The 22,552-nt window shown below is 53.9% G+C and overlaps 1 protein-coding gene across 1 annotated transcript in view; it reads right to left on the bottom strand.

Annotated features, from left to right (window-relative positions):
- Positions 1-253: 253 nt before the first annotated feature.
- Positions 254-22,552, bottom strand: part of LOC140107126 (vang-like protein 1) — a 43,750-nt gene continuing 21,451 nt past the window's right edge. The window contains exons 5-7 of the mRNA XM_072131675.1: positions 14,160-14,277; positions 5,709-5,925; positions 254-607 (exon numbers count right to left, since the gene is read on the bottom strand). Of these exons, the coding sequence (XP_071987776.1) occupies positions 332-607; positions 5,709-5,925; positions 14,160-14,277 (611 nt within the window). The 3' untranslated portion in view covers positions 254-331. The remainder of the gene's footprint in view (positions 608-5,708; positions 5,926-14,159; positions 14,278-22,552) is intronic.

Below are 22,552 nucleotides of genomic sequence, written 5' to 3'. Positions count from 1 at the left end.
CCTTATGGGTCACCATCCTTTCCCCTGTTCCTTATCGGCAGGCGTCCCTCCCTCTGCTCCTTATGGGCCAGCGTCCCTCCCCCTGCTTCTTATGGGCCAGCGTCCCTCCCCCTGCTCCTTATGGGCCAGCGTCCCTCCCCCTGCTCCTTATGGGCCAGCGTTCCATAAATGGTTACACTGCAGGCCTACACACAACACCTTGTAGTCAATGATGGAGTCCAGGGGGATGACAAATGGCAGCAAATCCTTTAATATTCTCATAAAATGACCTTTAATGTAATTAATACTGATTGAGGCATATAAAACATTATATACATGAGGTGGCCACGGCCTATGCGGGTGATATGGTGCTGACTTCCAGGAGTCGGGGGTACGGCCGCACAGTGAAGCGATGGGCATGTGGTGGGATGAAGGTCTCGCGGAGGGTCACTCGGGGGATGGCACTCACACTCACCACCAGCTGTGAGTCAGCGCTGCGGAGGCAGAACGTCAGACCAGACCTCAGGCTCCGTGTCACTGACTCCTCACTGACTAATGTCCACACAGCGGGAGGGGCCCCAGAGAGCTGACAGAGGGGCCCCGGCTGCAGGTACTGCTCCAGGAAAGCCTGTAAAATACAAGGGGTTAATGGATTGCGGTGTACGCCCGACGGGTTACGGAGGGTACACCTGGACTGGTGGAGGATGTTGTGGAGGTGGAAGGGTTAATAATCATAAGTGCACTTTAAGGGGAGGAGGTTTGCTGCAGAGCACTTTCCTCCTCCCCTCTTGTTTTCTGTATATAAGGGGAGCGAGTCTCCTCCCCCTTCCTCTCTTGACTGTGGCACTCATGAAGCAGTCCCTCCCTCCCTCCCTCACTAATTTATTGGTTGTTCTGTTTTATTTTTTTTTGTATATTTGTGTTTTTCTTTAGTTCTGAAGTCACAGCAGGCGGAAAATGGAGATCTCAGACGTGTACTTTGCTCGTCTGGCCGACTTGCCATCTGGGAGTCCAGATGGGCATAGTGCAGTCCTGAGCCGTTTACCGTTTGGATGGAGATTTCCTTCACCTAATGTTTTCAATAATGTTTGAAATTGTTAAAGAATAATTGTTAATAAATGCTGTGACCGGTTTCCACCACCCAACATGAGCCTCAATGTCAATGTTATTTTGGGTTTAATCGGGTTGATTGAATGTTGTTTGTAAAGTGTCGGTTTAAGTTATAGATGTTAAGAGGGGGGGGGGGGGGTAGTCAATCATTCCACCAGTCCAATAATCCATGATATAACGTCAGGGGCAGAAATGACTCCAGTATCGGGGTCCCCCCTGTGCACAATCCTGCTCTGACTTCAGTATAGGGGTCCCCCCTGTGCACAGTCCTGCTCTGACTCCAGTATCGGGGTCCCCCCTGTGCACAGTCCTGCACTGACTCCAGTATCGGGGTCCCCCCTGGGCACAGTCCTGCTCTGACACCAGTATCGGGGTCCCCCCTGCGCACAGTCCTGCACTGACTCCAGTATCGGGGTCCCCCCTGGGCACAGTCCTGCTCTGACACCAGTATCGGGGTCCCCCCTGCGCACAGTCCTGCACTGACTCCAATATAGGGGTCCCCCCTGTGCACAGTCCTGCTCTGACTCCAGTATAGGGGTCCCCCCTGTGCACAGTCCTGCTCTGACTCCAGTATTGGGGTCCCCCCTGTGCACAGTCCTGCTCTGACTCCAGTATCGGGGTCCCCCCTGGGCACAGTCCTGCACTGACTCCAGTATCGGGGGGCCCCCCTGCGCACAGTCCTGCACTGACTCTGACTCCAGTATCGGGGTCCCCCCTGTGCACAGTCCTGCTCTGACTCCAGTATCGGGGTCCCCCCTGTGCACAGTCCTGCTCTGACTCTAGTATAGGGGTCCCCCCTGTCCACAGTCTTGCTCTGCCTCTAGTATCGGGGTCCCCCCTGTGCACAGTCCTGCACTGACTCCAGTATCGGGGTCCCCCCTGTGCACAGTCCTGCTCTGACTCCAGTATCGGGGGCCCCCCTGTGCACAGTCCTGCTCTGACTCCAGTATCGGGGTCCCCCCTGGGCACAGTCCTGCTCTGACTCCAGTATCGGGGTCCCCCCTGTTCACAGTTCTGCTCTGACTCCAGTATCGGGGTCCCCCCCGGGCACAGTCCTGCTCTGACTCCAGTATCGGGGTCCCCCCTGTGCACAGTCCTGCACTGACTCCAGTATCGGGGTCCCCCCTGGGCACAGTCCTGCTCTGACTCCAGTATCGGGGTCCCCCCTGTGCACAGTCCTGCACTGACTCCAGTATCGGGGTCCCCCCTGGGCACAGTCCTGCTCTGACTCCAGTATCAGGGTCCCCCCTGTGCACAGTCCTGCACTGACTCCAGTATCGGGGTCCCCCCTGTGCACAGTCTTGCTCTGACTCCAGTATAGGGGTCCGCCCTGTGCACAGTCCTGCTCTGACTCCAGTATCGGGGTCCCCCCTGTGCACAGTCCTGCACTGACTCCAGTATCGGGGTCCCCCCTGGGCACAGTCCTGCACTGACTCCAGTATCGGGGTCCCCCCTGGGCACAGTCCTGCACTGACTCCAGTATCGGGGTCCCCCCTGCGCACAGTCCTGCACTGACTCCAGTATCGGGGTCCCCCCTGGGCACAGTCCTGCTCTGACTCCAGTATCGGGGTGCCCTCGGGCACAGTCCTGCACTGACTCCAGTATCGGGGTCCCCCCTGGGCACAGTCCTGCTCTGACTCCAGTATCGGGGTCCCCCCTGGGCACAGTCCTGCTCTGACTCCAGTATCGGGGGCCCCCCTGTGCACAGTCCTGCTCTGACTCCAGTATCGGGGTCCCCCCTGCGCACAGTCCTGCTCTGACTCCAGTATCGGGGTCCCCCCTGTGCACAGTTCTGCTGTGACTCCAGTATAGGGGTCCCCCCTATGCACAGTCCTGCTCTGACTCCAGTATCGGGGTCCCCCTTGTGCACAGTCCTGCTCTGCCTCTAGTATCGGGGTCCCCCTTGTGCACAGTCCTGCTCTGCCTCTAGTATCGGGGTCCCCCCTGTGCACAGTCCTGCTCTGCCTCCAGTATAGGGGGTCCCCCCTGTGCACAGTCCTGCTCTGACTCCAGTATCGGGGTCCCCCCTGGGCACAGTCCTGCTCTGACTCCAGTATCGGGGTCCCCCCTGTGCACAGTCCTGCTCTGACTCCAGTATCGGGGTCCCCCCTGTGCACAGTCCTGCTCTGCCTCCAGTATAGGGGTCCCCCCTGTGCACAGTCCTGCTCTGACTCCAGTATCGGGGTCCCCCCTGGGCACAGTCCTGCTCTGCCTCCAGTATCGGGGTCCCCCCTGTGCACAGTCCTGCTCTGACTCCAGTATCGGGGTCCCCCCTGTGCACAGTCCTGCTCTGACTCCAGTATCGGGGTCCCCTCTGTGCACAGTCCTGCTCTGACTCCAGTATCGGGGTCCCCTCTGTGCACAGTCCTGCTCTGACTCCAGTATCGGGGTCCCCCCTGGGCACAGTCCTGCACTGACTTCAGTATCGGGTTCCCCCTGTGCACAGTCCTGCTCTGACTCCAGTATCGGGGTCCCCCCTGTGCACAGTCCTGCTCTGACTCCAGTATCGGGGTCCCCCCTGTGCACAGTCCTGCTCTGACTCCAGTATCGGGGTCCCCTCTGTGCACAGTCCTGCTCTGACTCCAGTATCGGGGTCCCCTCTGTGCACAGTCCTGCTCTGACTCCAGTATCGGGGTCCCCCCTGGGCACAGTCCTGCACTGACTTCAGTATCGGGTTCCCCCTGTGCACAGTCCTGCTCTGACTCCAGTATCGGGGTCCCCCCTGGGCACAGTCCTGCTCTGACTCCAGTATCGGGGGCCCCCCTGTGCACAGTCCTGCACTGACTCTGACTCCAGTATCGGGGTCCCCCCTGTGCACAGTCCTGCTCTGACTCCAGTATCGGGGTCCCCCCTGTGCACAGTCCTGCTCTGACTCCAGTATCGGGGTCCCCCCTGTGCACAGTCTTGCTCTGCCTCTAGTATCGGGGTCCCCCCTGTGCACAGTCCTGCTCTGACTCCAGTAGCGGGGTCCCCCCTGCGCACAGTCCTGCTCTGACTCCAGTATTGGGGTCCCCCCTGTGCACAGTCCTGCACTGACTCCAGTATCGGGGTCCCCCCCTGCGCACAGTCCTGCTCTGAATCCAGTATCGGGGTCCCCCCTGCGCACAGTCCTGCTCTGACTCCAGTATCGGGGTCCCCTCTGTGCACAGTCCTGCTCTGACTCCAGTATCGGGGTCCCCCCTGGGCACAGTCCTGCTCTGACTCCAGTATCGGGGTCCCCCCTGTGCACAGTCCTGCACTGACTCCAGTATCGGGGTCCCCCCTGGGCACAGTCCTGCTCTGACTCCAGTATCGGGGTCCCCCCTGGGCACAGTCCTGCTCTGACTCCAGTATCGGGGGCCCCCCTGGGCACAGTCCTGCTCTGACTCCAGTATCGGGGTCCCCCCTGCGCACAGTCCTGCTCTGACTCCAGTATCGGGGTCCCCCCTGTGCACAGTCCTGCTCTGACTCCAGTATCGGGGTCCCCCCTGTGCACAGTCCTGCACTGACTCCAGTATCGGGGTCCCCCCTGTGCACAGTCTTGCTCTGCCTCCAGTATCGGGGTCCCCCCTGTGCACAGTCCTGCTCTGCCTCCAGTATCGGGGTCCCCCCTGTGCACAGTCCTGCTCTGACTCCAGTATCGGGGTCCCCCCTGCGCACAATCCTGCTCTGACTCCAGTATCGGGGTCCCCCCTGCGCACAGTCCTGCACTGACTCCAGTATAGGGGTCCCCCCTGTGCACAGTCCTGCTCTGACTCCAGTATCGGGGTCCCCCCTGGGCACAGTCCTGCTCTGACTCCAGTATAGGGGTCCCCCTTGTGCACAGTCCTGCTCTGCCTCTAGTATCGGGGTCCCCCCTGTGCACAGTCCTGCTCTGACTCCAGTATCGGGGTCCCCCCTGGGCACAGTCCTGCTCTGACTCCAGTATCGGGGTCCCCTCTGTGCACAGTCCTGCTCTGACTCCAGTATCGGGGTCCCCCCTGTGCACAGTCCTGCTCTGACTCCAGTATCGGGGTCCCCCCTGTGCACAGTCCTGCTCTGACTCCAGTATCGGGGTCCCCCCTGTGCACAGTCCTGCTCTGACTCCAGTATCGGGGTCCCTTCTGTGCACAGTCCTGCTCTGACTCCAGTATCGGGGTCCCCCCTGTGCACAGTCCTGCTCTGCCTCCAGTATCGGGGTCCCCCCTGTGCACAGTCCTGCTCTGCCTCCAGTATCGGGGTCCCCCCTGTGCACAGTCCTGCTCTGCCTCCAGTATCAGGGTCCCCCCTGTGCACAGTCCTGCTCTGCCTCCAGTATCGGGGTCCCCCCTGTGCACAGTCCTGCTCTGCCTCCAGTATCAGGGTCCCCCCTGTGCACAGTCCTGCTCTGCCTCCAGTATAGGGGTCCCCTTTGTGGTTTTACCTGTGGGGTCATGACCTGCAGTGTTACCTGTGGGGTCATGACCTGTGGAGTTACCTGTGGGGTCATGACCTGCGGTGTTACCTGTAGGGTCATGACCTGTGATGTTTCCTGTAAGGTCATGATCTGTGGTGTTACCTGTGGGGTCATGACCTGCGGTGTTACCTGTGGGGTCATGACCTGTGGTGTTACCTGTAGGGTCATGACCTGTGGTGTTACCTATGGGGTCCTATGGTGTTACCTGTGGGGTCATGCCGTGGCTCAGGCACAGGGTGAGGTGCTGTATGATGGCCTCCATGCTGTACAGGTGAGTCTGGTGAGTGGCGCGCAGGTAGCGCTGTAGACTCTGTGCAATCAGCGGGAAGATGCTCTGCGCCGCCTCCCGGGGGTCCACAACATCTCCAGACGTATCCAGACACCGGACCTGAGCGAAGGATCGATGCACCGCGACCGCCAACCTGAGGAGAGGCATGAGGAGTCATACACCATCATACACCATCATACACCATCATACACCAACCTGAGGAGAGGCATGAGGAGTCATACACCATCATACACCATCATACACCAACCTGAGGAGAGGCATGAGGAGTCATACACCATCATACACCAACCTGAGGAGAGGCATGAGGAGTCATACACCATCATACACCATCATACACCAACCTGAGGAGAGGCATGAGGAGTCATACACCATCATACACCATCATACATCATCATACACCATCATACACCAACCAAAGGAGAGGCATGAGGAGTCATACACCATCATACACCAACCTGAGGAGAGGCATGAGGAGTCATACACCATCATACACCATCATACATCATCATACACCCACACACACCAACCTGAGGAGAGGCATGAGGAGTCATACACCATCATACACCATCATACACCATCATACACCAACCTGAGGAGAGGCATGAGGAGTCATACACCATCATACACCAACCTGAGGAGAGGCATGAGGAGTCATACACCATCATACACCATCATACACCATCATACACCATCATATACCAACCTGAGGAGAAGCATGAGGAGTCATACACCATCATACACCATCATACACCAACCTGAGGAGAGACATGAGGAGTCATACACCATCATACACCATCATACACCATCATACACCAACCTGAGGAGAGGCCTGAGGAGTCATACACCATCATACACCATCATACACCAACCTGAGGAGAGGCATGAGGAGTCATACACCATCATACACCAACCTGAGGAGAGGCATGAGGAGTCATACACCATCATACACCATCATACACCAACCTGAGGAGAGGCATGAGGAGTCATACACCATCATACACCATCATACATCATCATACACCATCATACACCAACCAAAGGAGAGGCATGAGGAGTCATACACCATCATACACCAACCTGAGGAGAGGCATGAGGAGTCATACACCATCATACACCATCATACATCATCATACACCCACACACACCAACCTGAGGAGAGGCATGAGGAGTCATACACCATCATACACCATCATACACCATCATACACCAACCTGAGGAGAGGCATGAGGAGTCATACACCATCATACACCAACCTGAGGAGAGGCATGAGGAGTCATACACCATCATACACCATCATACACCATCATACACCATCATATACCAACCTGAGGAGAAGCATGAGGAGTCATACACCATCATACACCATCATACACCAACCTGAGGAGAGACATGAGGAGTCATACACCATCATACACCAACCAGAGGAGAGGCATGAGGAGTCATACACCATCATACACCATCATACACCAACCTGAGGAGAGGCATGAGGAGTCATACACCATCATACACCATCATACACCATCATACATCATCATACACCATCATACACCAACCAAAGGAGAGGCATGAGGAGTCATACACCATCATACACCATCATACACCAACCTGAGGAGAGGCATGAGGAGTCATACACCATCATACACCATCATACACCAACCAGAGGAGAGACATGAGGAGTCATACACCATCATACACCATCATACACCAACCTGAGGAGAGACATGAGGAGTCATACACCATCATACACCCACACACATCAACCTGAGGAGAGGCATGAGGAGTCATACACCATCATACACCAACCAGAGGAGAGGCATGAGGAGTCATACACCATCATACACCATCATACACCATCATACACCAACCTGAGGAGAGACATGAGGAGTCATACACCATCATACACCATCATACACCATCATACATCATCATACACCATCATACACCAACCTGAGGAGAGGCATGAGGAGTCATACACCATCATACACCAACCTGAGGAGAGGCATGAGGAGTCATACACCATCATACACCATCATACACCAACCTGAGGAGAGACATGAGGAGTCATACACCATCATACACCCACATACATCAACCTGAAGAAGGGACATGAGGAGTCATACACCATCATACACCCACATACACCAACTTGAGGAGAGACATGAGGAGTCATACACCATCATACACCAACGAGAGGAGAGGCATGAGGAGTCATACACCATCATACACCAACCTGAGGAGAGGCATGAGGAATCATACACCATCATACACCATCATACACCAACCTGAGGAGAGGCCTGAGGAGTCATACACCATCATACACCAACCAGAGGAGAGGCATGAGGAGTCATACACCATCATACACCCACATACACCAACCTGAGGTGAGGCCTGAGGAGTCATACACCATCATACACCAACCTGAGGAGAGGCATGAGGAGTCATACACCATCATACACCATCATACACCATCATACACCAACCAGAGGAGAGGCATGAGGAGTCATACACCATCATACACCCACATACACCAACCTGAGGAGAGGCCTGAGGAGTCATACACCATCATACACCAACCTGAGGAGAGGCATGAGGAGTCATACACCATCATACACCAACCTGAGGAGAGGCATGAGGAGTCATACATCATCATACACCATCATACACCAACCTGAGGAGGGACATGAGGAGTCATACACCATCATACACCCACACACACCAACCTGAGGAGAGGCATGAGGAGTCATACACCATCATACACCAACCAGAGGAGAGGCATGAGGAGTCATACACCATCATACACCAACCTGAGGAGAGGCATGAGGAGTCATACACCATCATACACCATCATACATCATCATACACCATCATACACCAACCTGAGGAGAGGCATGAGGAGTCATACACCATCATACACCAACCTGAGGAGAGGCATGAGGAGTCATACACCATCATACACCATCATACACCAACCTGAGGAGAGGCCTGAGGAGTCATACACCATCATACACCATCATACACCATCATACACCATCATACACCAACCTGAGGAGAGGCATGAGGAGTCATACACCATCATACACCCGCATACACCTGAGGAGAGACATGAGGAGTCATACACCATCATACACGAACCTGAGGAGAGGCATGAGGAGTCATACACCATCATACACCCGCATACACCAACCTGAGGAGAGGCCTGAGGAATCATACACCATCATACACCAACCTGAGGAGAGGCATGAGGAGTCATACACCATCATACACCCGCATACACCAACCTGAGAAGAGACATGAGGAATCATACACCATCATACACCAACCAGAGGAGAGGCATGAGGAGTCATACACCATCATACACCAACCTGAGGAGAGACATGAGGAGTCATACACCATCATACACCAACCAGAGGAGAGGCATGAGGAGTCATACACCATCATACACCCACATACACCAACCTGAGGAGAGGCATGAGGAGTCATACACCATCATACACCCACATACACCAACCTGAAGAAGGGACATGAGGAGTCATACACCATCATACACCCACATACACCAACCTGAGGAGAGGCATGAGGAGTCATACACCATCATACACCATCATACACCAACCTGAGGAGAGGCCTGAGGAGTCATACACCATCATACACCCACATACACCAACCTAAGGAGAGACATGAGGAGTCATACACCATCATACACCATCATACACCAACCAGAGGAGAGGCCTGAGGAGTCATACACCATCATACACCCACATACACCAACCTGAGGAGAGGCCTGAGGAGTCATACACCATCATACACCAACCTGAGGAGAGGCATGAGGAGTCATACACCATCATACACCATCATACACCATCATACACCAACCTGAGGAGAGGCATTAGGAGTCATTCACCATCATACACCATCATACACCATCATACACCAACCTGAGGAGAGACATGAGGAGTCATACACCATCATACACCAACACACACCAACCTGAGGAGAGGCATGAGGAGTCATACACCATCATACACCAACCAGAGGAGAGGCATGAGGAGTCATACACCATCATACACCATCATACACCAACCTGAGGAGAGGCCTGAGGAGTCATACACCATCATACAACCACATACACCAACCTGAGGAGAGACATGAGGAGTCATACACCATCATACACCAACCAGAGGAGAGGCATGAGGAGTCATACACCATCATACACCCACATACACCAACCTGAAGAAGGGACATGAGGAGTCATACACCATCATACACCCGCATACACCTGAGGAGAGACATGAGGAGTCATACACCATCATACACCAACCTGAGGAGAGGCATGAGGAGTCATACACCATCATACACCAACTTGAGGAGAGGCATGAGGAGTCATACACCATCAGACACCATCATACACCCACATACACCAACCTGAAGAAGGGACATGAGGAGTCATACACCATCATACACCATCATACACCATCATACACCATCATACATCATCATACACCAACCTGAGGAGAGACATGAGGAGTCATACACCATCATACACCAACCTGAGGAGAGGCATGAGGAGTCATACACCATCATACACCAACTTGAGGAGAGGCATGAGGAGTCATACACCATCAGACACCATCATACACCCACATACACCAACCTGAAGAAGGGACATGAGGAGTCATACACCATCATACACCATCATACACCATCATACATCATCATACACCATCATACACCAACCTGAGGAGAGGCATGAGGAGTCATACACCATCATACACCAACCTGAGGAGAGGCATGAGGAGTCATACACCATCATACACCATCATACACCAACCTGAGGAGAGGCCTGAGGAGTCATACACCATCATACAACCACATACACCAACCTGAGGAGAGACATGAGGAGTCATACACCATCATACACCAACCAGAGGAGAGGCATGAGGAGTCATACACCATCATACACCCACATACACCAACCTGAGGAGAGGCATGAGGAGTCATACACCATCATACACCCACATACACCAACCTGAAGAAGGGACATGAGGAGTCATACACCATCATACACCCGCATACACCTGAGGAGAGACATGAGGAGTCATACACCATCATACACCAACCTGAGGAGAGGCATGAGGAGTCATACACCATCATACACCAACTTGAGGAGAGGCATGAGGAGTCATACACCATCAGACACCATCATACACCCACATACACCAACCTGAAGAAGGGACATGAGGAGTCATACACCATCATACACCATCATACACCAACCTGAAGAAGGGACATGAGGAGTCATACACCATCATACAACCGCATACACCTGAGGAGAGACATGAGGAGTCATACACCATCATACACCAACCTGAGGAGAGGCATGAGGAGTCATACACCATCATACACCATCATACACCAACCTGAGGAGAGACATGATGAGTCATACACCATCATACACCATCATACACCAACCTGAGGAGAGACATAAGGAGTCATACACCATCATACACCAACCTGAGGAGAGGCATGAGGAGTCATACACCATCATACACCCACATACACCAACCTGAGGAGAGGCATGAGGAGTCATACACCATCATACACCAATCTGAGGAGAGACATAAGGAGTCATACACCATCATACACCATCATACACCAACCTGAGGAGAGACATGAGGAGTCATACACCATCATACACCCACACACACCAACCTGAGGAGAGGCATGAGGAGTCATACACCATCATACACCAACCAGAGGAGAGGCATGAGGAGTCATACACCATCATACACCATCATACACCAACCTGAGGAGAGACATGAGGAGTCATACACCATCATACACAATCATACACCATCATACATCATCATACACCATCATACACCAACCTGAGGAGAGGCATGAGGACTCATACGCCATCATACACCAACCTGAGGAGAGGCATGAGGAGTCATACACCATCATACACCATCATACACCATCATACACCAACCTGAGGAGAGACATGAGGAGTCATACACCATCATACACCATCATACACCATCATACATCATCATACACCATCATACACCAACCTGAGGAGAGGCATGAGGACTCATACGCCATCATACACCAACCTGAGGAGAGGCATGAGGAGTCATACACCATCATACACCATCATACACCAACCAGAGGAGAGGCCTGAGGAGTCATACACCATCATACACCCACATACACCAACCTGAGGAGAGACATAAGGAGTCATACACCATCATACACCATCATACACCAACCTGAGGAGAGACATGAGGAGTCATACACCATCATACACCCACACACACCAACCTGAGGAGAGGCATGAGGAGTCATACACCATCATACACCATCATACACCAACCTGAGGAGAGACATGAGGAGTCATACACCATCATACACCATCATACACCCACACACACCAACCTGAGGAGAGGCATGAGGAGTCATACACCATCATACACCAACCAGAGGAGAGGCATGAGGAGTCATACACCATCATACACCATCATACACCATCATACACCAACCTGAGGAGAGACATGAGGAGTCATACACCATCATACACCATCATACATCATCATACACCATCATACACCAACCAAAGGAGAGGCATGAGGAGTCATACACCATCATACACCAACCTGAGGAGAGGCATGAGGAGTCATACACCATCATACACCATCATACACCAACCAGAGGAGTCATGAGATGAAACTCTCCAGAGTGATAACCACTGCAGGTTGGATCTGGATACTACATAGAGCAGTGGGGACAGCATGTACCCGCTCCCATGTGCAGACAGTATGTACCCGCCCCCATGTGCAGACAGTATGTACCCGCCCCCATGTGCAGACGGTATGTACCCGCCCCCATGTGCAGACAGTATGTACCCGCCCCCATGTGCAGACAGTATTTACCCGCACCCATGTGCAGACAGTATGTACCCGCCCCCATGTGCAGACAGTATGTACCCGCCCCCATGTGCAGACAGTATGTACCCGCCCCCATGTGCAGACGGTATGTACCCGCCCCCATGTGCAGACAGTATGTACCCGCCCCCATGTGCAGACAGTATGTACCCGCCCCCATGTGCAGACAGTATGTACCCGCCCCCATGTGCAGACAGTATGTACCTGCCCCCATGTGCAGACAGTATGTACCCGCCCCCATATGAAGACAGTATGTACCCGCCCCCATGTGCAGACAGTTGGTACCCGCCCCCATGTGCAGACAGTATATACCCGCCCCCATGTGCAGACAGTATGTACCCGCCCCCATGTGCAGACAGTATGTACCCGCCCCCATGTGCAGACAGTTGGTACCCGCCCCCATGTGCAGACAGTATGTACACGCCCCCATGTACAGACAGCATGTACCCGCCCCCATGTGCAGACAGTATGTACCCGCCCCCATGTGCAGACAGCATGTACCCGCCCCCATGTGCAGACAGCATGTACCCGCCCCCATGTGCAGACAGTTGGTACCCGCCCCCATGTGCAGACAGTATATACCCGCCCCCATATGCAGACAGTATGTACCCGCCCCCATGTGCAGACAGTATGTACCCGCCCCCATGTGCAGACAGTATGTACCCGCCCCCATGTGCAGACAGTATGTACCCGTCCCCATGTGCAGACAGTATGTACCCGCCTCCATGTGCAGACAGCATGTACCCGCCCCCATGTGCAGACAGCATGTACCCGCCCCCATGTGCAGACAGTATGTACCCGCCTCCATGTGCAGACAGCATGTACCCGCCTCCATGTGCAGACAGTATGTACCCGCCCCCATGTGCAGACGGTATGTACCCGCCCCCATGTGCAGACAGTACGTACCCGCTCCCATGTGCAGACAGTATGTACCCGCCCCCATGTGCAGACAGCATGTACCCGCCCCCATGTGCAGACAGCATGTACCCGCCCCCATGTGCAGACAGTTGGTACCCGCCCCCATGTGCAGACAGTATATACCCGCCCCCATGTGCAGACAGTATGTACCCGCCCCCATGTGCAGACAGATGGTACCCGCCCCCATGTGCACACAGTATGTACCCGCCCCCATGTGCAGACAGTATGTACCCGCCCCCATGTGCAGACAGATGGTACCCGCCCCCATGTGCAGACAGTATGTACCCGCCTCCATGTGCAGACAGTATGTACCCGCCCCCATGTGCAGACAGTATGTACCCGCACCCATGTGCAGACAGTATGTACCCGCCCCCATGTGCAGACAGTATGTACCCGCCCCCATGTGCAGACAGATGGTACCCGCCCCCATGTGCAGACAGTATGTACCCGCCTCCATGTGCAGACAGTATGTACCCGCCCTTTAGAGTTTGTTCATGCCTGCACTCACCTGGCGCGCCGCCGCCGCAGCTTCCGCTCCTGTTCGATGTCGGCATAGTATCTGTCCTTGTAATTGGCTGAACAAGGGATTGGGGTCTGTGACCGATTGATGTAACTTCCCTCAAAGTCTCGAGTAAGAGGAAATACAGAAGAGATGTTAGAGGAATACTGATCCCCAAAATAACATCCCCAGACCCTAATAACCAGCAGTGACCCCATAACACCCCCAGACCCTAATAACCAGCGGTGACCCCATAACATCCCCAGACCATAATAACCAGCAGTGACCCCATAACATCCCCAGACCCTAATAACCAGCAGTAACCCCATAACATCCCCAGACCCTAATAACCAGCAGTGACCCCATAACACCCCCAGACCCTAATAACCAGCAGTGACCCCATAACATCCTCAGACCCTAATAACCAGCGGTGACCCCATAACACCCCCAGACCCTAATAACCAGCGGTGACCCCATAACATCCCCAGACCCTAATAACCAGCGGTGACCCCATAACATCCCCAGACCCTAATAACCAGCGGTGACCCCATAACACCCCCAGACCCTAATAACCAGCAGTGACCCCATAACATCCCCAGACCCTAATAACCAGCAGTGACCCCATAACACCCCCAGACCCTAATAACCAGCGGTGACCCCATAACATCCCCAGACCCTAATAACCAGCGGTGACCCCATAACATCCCCAGACCCTAATAACCAGCGGTGACCCCATAACACCCCCAGACCCTAATAACCAGCAGTGACCCCATAACATCCCCAGACCCTAATAACCAGCGGTGACCCCGTAACACCCCCAGACCCTAATAACCAGCAGTGACCCAATAACATCCCCAGACCCTAATAACCAGCAGTGACCCCATAACACCCCCAGACCCTAATAACCAGCGGTGACCCCATAACACCCCCAGACATTAATAACCAGCGGTGACCCCATAACAATCTCAGACATTAATAACCAGCGGTGACCCCATAACATCCCCAGACCCTAATAACCAGCAGTGACCCCATAACATCCCCAGACCCTAATAACCAGCGGTGACCCCATAACATCCCGAGAACCTAATAACCAGCGGTGACCCCATAACACCCCCAGACCCTAATAACCAGCGGTGACCCCATAACATCCCCAGACCCTAATAACCAGCAGTGACCCCATAACACCCCCAGACCCTAATAACCAGCAGTGACCCCATAACATCCCCAGACCCTAATAACCAGCGGTGACCCCGTAACACCCCCAGACCCTAATAACCAGCAGTGACCCCATAACATCCCCAGACCCTAATAACCAGCGGTGACCCCATAACACCCCCAGACATTAATAACCAGCGGTGACCCCATAACATCCCCAGACATTAATAACCAGCGGTGACCCCATAACATCCCCAGACATTAATAACCAGCGGTGACCCCATAACATCCCCAGACCCTAATAACCAGCAGTGACCCCATAACACCCCCAGACCCTCATAACCAGCGGTGACCCCATAACATCCCCAGACCCTAATAACCAGCAGTGACCCCATAACATCCCCAGACCCTCATAACCAGCGGTGACCCCATAACATCCCAAGACCCTAATAACCAGCGGTGACCCCATAACATCCCCAGACCCTAATAACCAGCGGTGACCCCATAACATCCCCAGACCCTAATAACCAGCAGTGACCCCATAACATCCCCAGACCCTAATAACCAGCGGTGACCCCGTAACACCCCCAGACCCTAATAACCAGCGGTGACCCCATAACACCCCCAGACCCTAATAACCAGCGGTGACCTCATAACACCCCCAGACCCTAATAACCAGCGGTGACCCCATAACACCCCCAGACCCTAATAACCAGCGGTGACCCTATAACATCCCCAGACCCTAATAACCAGCAGTGACCCCATAACATCCCCAGACCCTAATAACCAGCGGTGACCCCATAACATCCCCAGACCCTAATAACCAGCGGTGACCCCATAACATCCCCAGACCCTAATAACCAGCAGTGACCCCATAACATCCCCAGACCCTAATGACCAGCAGTGACCCCATAACATCCCCAGACCCTAATGACCAGCAGTGACCCCATAACACCCCCAGACCCTAATAACCAGCAGTGACCCCATAACACCCCCAGACCCTAATAACCAGCGGTGACCCCATAACACCCCCAGACCCTAATAACCAGCGGTGACCCCATAACATCCCCAGACCCTAATAACCAGCGGTGACCCCATAACATCCCCAGACCCTAATAACCAGCGGTGACCCCATAACACCCCCAGACCCTAATAACCAGCGGTGACCCCAAAACATCCCCAGACCCTAATAACCAGCGGTGACCCCATAACATCCCCAGACCCTAATAACCAGCAGTGACCCCATAACACCCCCAGACCCTAATAACCAGCTGTGACCCCATAACATCCCCAGACCCTAATAACCAGCGGTGACCCCATAACACCCCCAGACCCTAATAACCAGCGGTGACCCCATAACATCCCCAGACCCTAATAACCAGCGGTGACCCCATAACATCCCCAGACCCTCATAACCAGCGGTGACCCCATAACATCCCCAGACCCTAATAACCAGCGGTGACCCCATAACATCCCCAGACCCTAATAACCAGCGGTGACCCCATAACATCCCCAGACCCTAATTACCAGCGGTGACCCATAACATCCCCAGACCCTAATAACCAGCAGTGACCCCATAACATCCCCAGACCCTAATAACCAGCGGTGACCCCATAACATCCCCAGACCCTAATAACCAGCAGTGACCCCATAACATCCCCAGACCCTAATAACCAGCGGTGACCCCGTAACACCCCCAGACCCTAATAACCAGCAGTGACCCAATAACATCCCCAGACCCTAATAACCAGCAGTGACCCCATAACACCCCCAGACCCTAATAACCAGCGGTGACCCCATAACACCCCCAGACATTAATAACCAGCGGTGACCCAATAACATCCCCAGACCCTAATAACCAGCAGTGACCCCATAACATCCCCAGACCCTAATAACCAGCGGTGACCCCATAACATCCCCAGACCCTAATAACCAGCGGTGACCCCATAACACCCCCAGACCCTAATAACCAGCGGTGACCCCATAACATCCCCAGACCCTAATAACCAGCTGTGACCCCATAACATCCCCAGACCCTAATAACCAGCGGTGACCCCATAACACCCCCAGACCCTAATAACCAGCAGTGACCCCATAACACCCCCAGACCCTAATAACCAGCGGTGACCTCATAACACCCCCAGACCCTAATAACCAGCGGTGACCCCATAACATCCGCAGACCCTAATAACCAGCGGTGACCCCATAACATCCCCAGACCCTAATAACCAGCGGTGACCCCATAACATCCCCAGACCCTAATTACCAGCGGTGACCCATAACACCCCCAGACCCTAATAACCAGCAGTGACCCCATAACACCCCCAGACCCTAATAACCAGCAGTGACCCCATAACACCCCCAGACCCTAATAACCAGCAGTGACCCCATAACACCCCCAGACCCTAATAACCAGCAGTGACCCCATAACATCCGCAGACCCTAATAACCAGCAGTGACCCCATAACATCCCCAGACCCTAATAACCAGCAGTGACCCCATAACACCCCCAGACCCTAATAACCAGCGGTGACCCCATAACATCCCCAGACCCTAATAACCAGCGGTGACCCCATAACATCCCCAGACCCTAATAACCAGCAGTGACCCCATAACATCCCCAGACCCTAATAACCAGCGGTGACCCCATAACACCCCCAGACCCTAATAACCAGCAGTGACCCCATAACATCCCCAGACCCTAATAACCAGCAGTGACCCCATAACACCCCCAGACCCTAATAACCAGCGGTGACCCCATAACATCCCCAGACCCTAATAACCAGCGGTGACCCCATAACATCCCCAGACCCTAATAACCAGCGGTGACCCCATAACACCCCCAGACCCTAATAACCAGCAGTGACCCCATAACATCCCCAGACCCTAATAACCAGCGGTGACCCCGTAACACCCCCAGACCCTAATAACCAGCAGTGACCCAATAACATCCCCAGACCCTAATAACCAGCAGTGACCCCATAACACCCCCAGACCCTAATAACCAGCGGTGACCCCATAACACCCCCAGACATTAATAACCAGCGGTGACCCCATAACACCCCCAGACCCTAATAACCAGCAGTGACCCCATAACATCCCCAGACCCTAATAACCAGCGGTGACCCCATAACACCCCCAGACCCTAATAACCAGCAGTGACCCCATAACATCCCCAGACCCTAATAACCAGCGGTGACCCCATAACATCCCCAGACATTAATAACCAGCGGTGACCCCATAACATCCCCAGACCCTAATAACCAGCGGTGACCCCATAACATCCCCAGACCCTAATAACCAGCGGTGACCCCATAACACCCCCAGACCCTAATAACCAGCAGTGACCCCATAACACCCCCAGACCCTAATAACCAGCAGTGACCCCATAACATCCCCAGACCCTAATAACCAGCGGTGACCCCATAACATCCCGAGACCCTAATAACCAGCAGTGACCCCATAACATCCCCAGACCCTAATAACCAGCGGTGACCCCGTAACACCCCCAGACCCTAATAACCAGCAGTGACCCAATAACATCCCCAGACCCTAATAACCAGCAGTGACCCCATAACACCCCCAGACCCTAATAACCAGCGGTGACCCCATAACACCCCCAGACATTAATAACCAGCGGTGACCCCATAACATCCCCAGACATTAATAACCAGCGGTGACCCCATAACATCCCCAGACATTAATGACCAGCAGTGACCCCATAACATCCCCAGACCCTCATAACCAGCGGTGACCCCATAACATCCCAAGACCCTAATAACCAGCGGTGACCCCATAACATCCCCAGACCCTAATAACCAGCGGTGACCCCATAACACCCCCAGACATTAATAACCAGCAGTGACCCCATAACACCCCCAGACCCTAATAACCAGCAGTGACCCCATAACATCCCCAGACCCTAATAACCAGCGGTGACCCCATAACACCCCCAGACATTAATAACCAGCAGTGACCCCATAACACCCCCAGACATTAATAACCAGCAGTGACCCCATAACATCCCCAGACCCTAATAACCAGCAGTGACCCCATAACACTCCCAGACCCTAATAACCAGCAGTGACCCCATAACATCCCCAGACCCTAATAACCAGCGGTGACCCCATAACATCCCCAGACCCTAAAAACCAGCGGTGACCTCATAACACCCCCAGACCCTAATAACCAGCGGTGACCCCATAACACCCCCAGACCCTAATAACCAGCGGTGACCCTATAACATCCCCAGACCCTAATAACCAGCAGTGACCCCATAACATCCCCAGACCCTAATAACCAGCGGTGACCCCATAACATCCCCAGACCCTAATAACCAGCGGTGACCCCATAACATCCCCAGACCCTAATAACCAGCAGTGACCCCATAACATCCCCAGACCCTAATAACCAGCAGTGACCCCATAACATCCCCAGACCCTAATGACCAGCAGTGACCCCATAACACCCCCAGACCCTAATAACCAGCAGTGACCCCATAACACCCCCAGACCCTAATAACCAGCGGTGACCCCATAACACCCCCAGACCCTAATAACCAGCGGTGACCCCATAACATCCCCAGACCCTAATAACCAGCGGTGACCCCATAACATCCCCAGACCCTAATAACCAGCGGTGACCCCATAACACCCCCAGACCCAAATAACCAGCGGTGACCCATAACACCCCCAGACCCTAATAACCAGCAGTGACCCCATAACATCCCCAGACCATAATAACCAGCAGTGACCCCATAACATCCCCAGACCCTAATAACCAGCGGTGACCCCATAACACCCCCAGACCCAAATAACCAGCGGTGACCCATAACACCCCCAGACCCTAATAACCAGCGGTGACCCCATAACACCCCCAGACCCTAATAACCAGCGGTGACCCCATAACATCCCCAGACCCTAATAACCAGCGGTGACCCCATAACATCCCCAGACCCTAATAACCAGCGGTGACCCCATAACACCCCCAGACCCAAATAACCAGCGGTGACCCATAACACCCCCAGACCCTAATAACCAGCAGTGACCCCATAACATCCCCAGACCCTAATAACCAGCGGTGACCCCATAACACCCCCAGACCCTAATAACCAGCAGTGACCCCATAACATCCCCAGACCCTAATAACCAGCAGTGACCCCATAACATCCCCAGACCCTAATAACCAGCGGTGACCCCATAACATCCCCAGACCCTAATAACCAGCAGTGACCCCATAACATCCCCAGACCCTAATAACCAGCAGTGACCCCAAAACATCCCCAGACCCTAATAACCAGCAGTGACCCCAAAACATCCCCAGACCCTAATAACCAGCGGTGACCCCATAACATCCCCAGACCCTAATAACCAGCAGTGACCCCATAACATCCGCAGACCCTAATAACCAGCAGTGACCCCATAACATCCCCAGACCCTAATAACCAGCGGTGACCCCATAACATCCCCAGACCCTAATTACCAGCGGTGACCCATAACACCCCCAGACCCTAATAACCAGCAGTGACCCCATAACACCCCCAGACCCTAATAACCAGCGGTGACCCCATAACACCCCCAGACCCTAATAACCAGCGGTGACCCCATAACATCCCCAGACCCTAATAACCAGCGGTGACCCCATAACATCCCCAGACCCTAATAACCAGCGGTGACCCCATAACACCCCCAGACCCAAATAACCAGCGGTGACCCATAACACCCCCAGACCCTAATAACCAGCAGTGACCCCATAACATCCCCAGACCATAATAACCAGCAGTGACCCCATAACATCCCCAGACCCTAATAACCAGCGGTGACCCCATAACACCCCCAGACCCAAATAACCAGCGGTGACCCATAACACCCCCAGACCCTAATAACCAGCGGTGACCCCATAACACCCCCAGACCCTAATAACCAGCGGTGAACCCATAACATCCCCAGACCCTAATAACCAGCGGTGACCCCATAACATCCCCAGACCCTAATAACCAGCGGTGACCCCATAACACCCCCAGACCCAAATAACCAGCGGTGACCCATAACACCCCCAGACCCTAATAACCAGCAGTGACCCCATAACACCCCCAGACCCTAATAACCAGCGGTGACCCCATAACACCCCCAGACCCAAATAACCAGCGGTGACCCATAACATCCCCAGACCCTAATAACCAGCAGTGACCCCATAACATCCCCAGACCCTAATAACCAGCGGTGACCCCATAACACCCCCAGACCCTAATAACCAGCAGTGACCCCATAACATCCCCAGACCCTAATAACCAGCAGTGACCCCATAACATCCCCAGACCCTAATAACCAGCGGTGACCCCATAACATCCCCAGACCCTAATAACCAGCAGTGACCCCATAACATCCCCAGACCCTAATAACCAGCAGTGACCCCAAAACATCCCCAGACCCTAATAACCAGCAGTGACCCCAAAACATCCCCAGACCCTAATAACCAGCGGTGACCCCATAACATCCCCAGACCCTAATAACCAGCAGTGACCCCATAACATCCGCAGACCCTAATAACCAGCAGTGACCCCATAACATCCCCAGACCCTAATAACCAGCGGTGACCCCATAACATCCCCAGACCCTAATTACCAGCGGTGACCCATAACACCCCCAGACCCTAATAACCAGCAGTGACCCCATAACACCCCCAGACCCTAATAACCAGCAGTGACCCCATAACACCCCCAGACCCTAATAACCAGCAGTGACCCCATAACACCCCCAGACCCTAATAACCAGCAGTGACCCCATAACATCCGCAGACCCTAATAACCAGCAGTGACCCCATAACATCCCCAGACCCTAATAACCAGCAGTGACCCCATAACACCCCCAGACCCTAATAACCAGCGGTGACCCCATAACATCCCCAGACCCTAATAACCAGCAGTGACCCCATAACATCCCCAGACCCTAATAACCAGCGGTGACCCCATAACATCCCCAGACCCTAATAACCAGCAGTGACCCCATAACATCCCCAGACCCTAATAACCAGCGGTGACCCCATAACACCCCCAGACCCTAATAACCAGCGGTGACCCCATAAAATCCCCAGACCCTAATAACCAGCAGTGACCCCATAACATCCCCAGACCCTAATAACCAGCGGTGACCCCATAACACCCCCAGACCCTAATAACCAGCGGTGACCCCATAAAATCCCCAGACCCTAATAACCAGCAGTGACCCCATAACATCCCCAGACCCTAA

Source organism: Engystomops pustulosus, unplaced genomic scaffold (assembly GCF_040894005.1).
Source record: "Engystomops pustulosus unplaced genomic scaffold, aEngPut4.maternal MAT_SCAFFOLD_118, whole genome shotgun sequence".
Taxonomy (NCBI): domain Eukaryota; kingdom Metazoa; phylum Chordata; class Amphibia; order Anura; family Leptodactylidae; genus Engystomops; species Engystomops pustulosus.
This window is presented reverse-complemented; position numbering and strand designations above follow the sequence as displayed.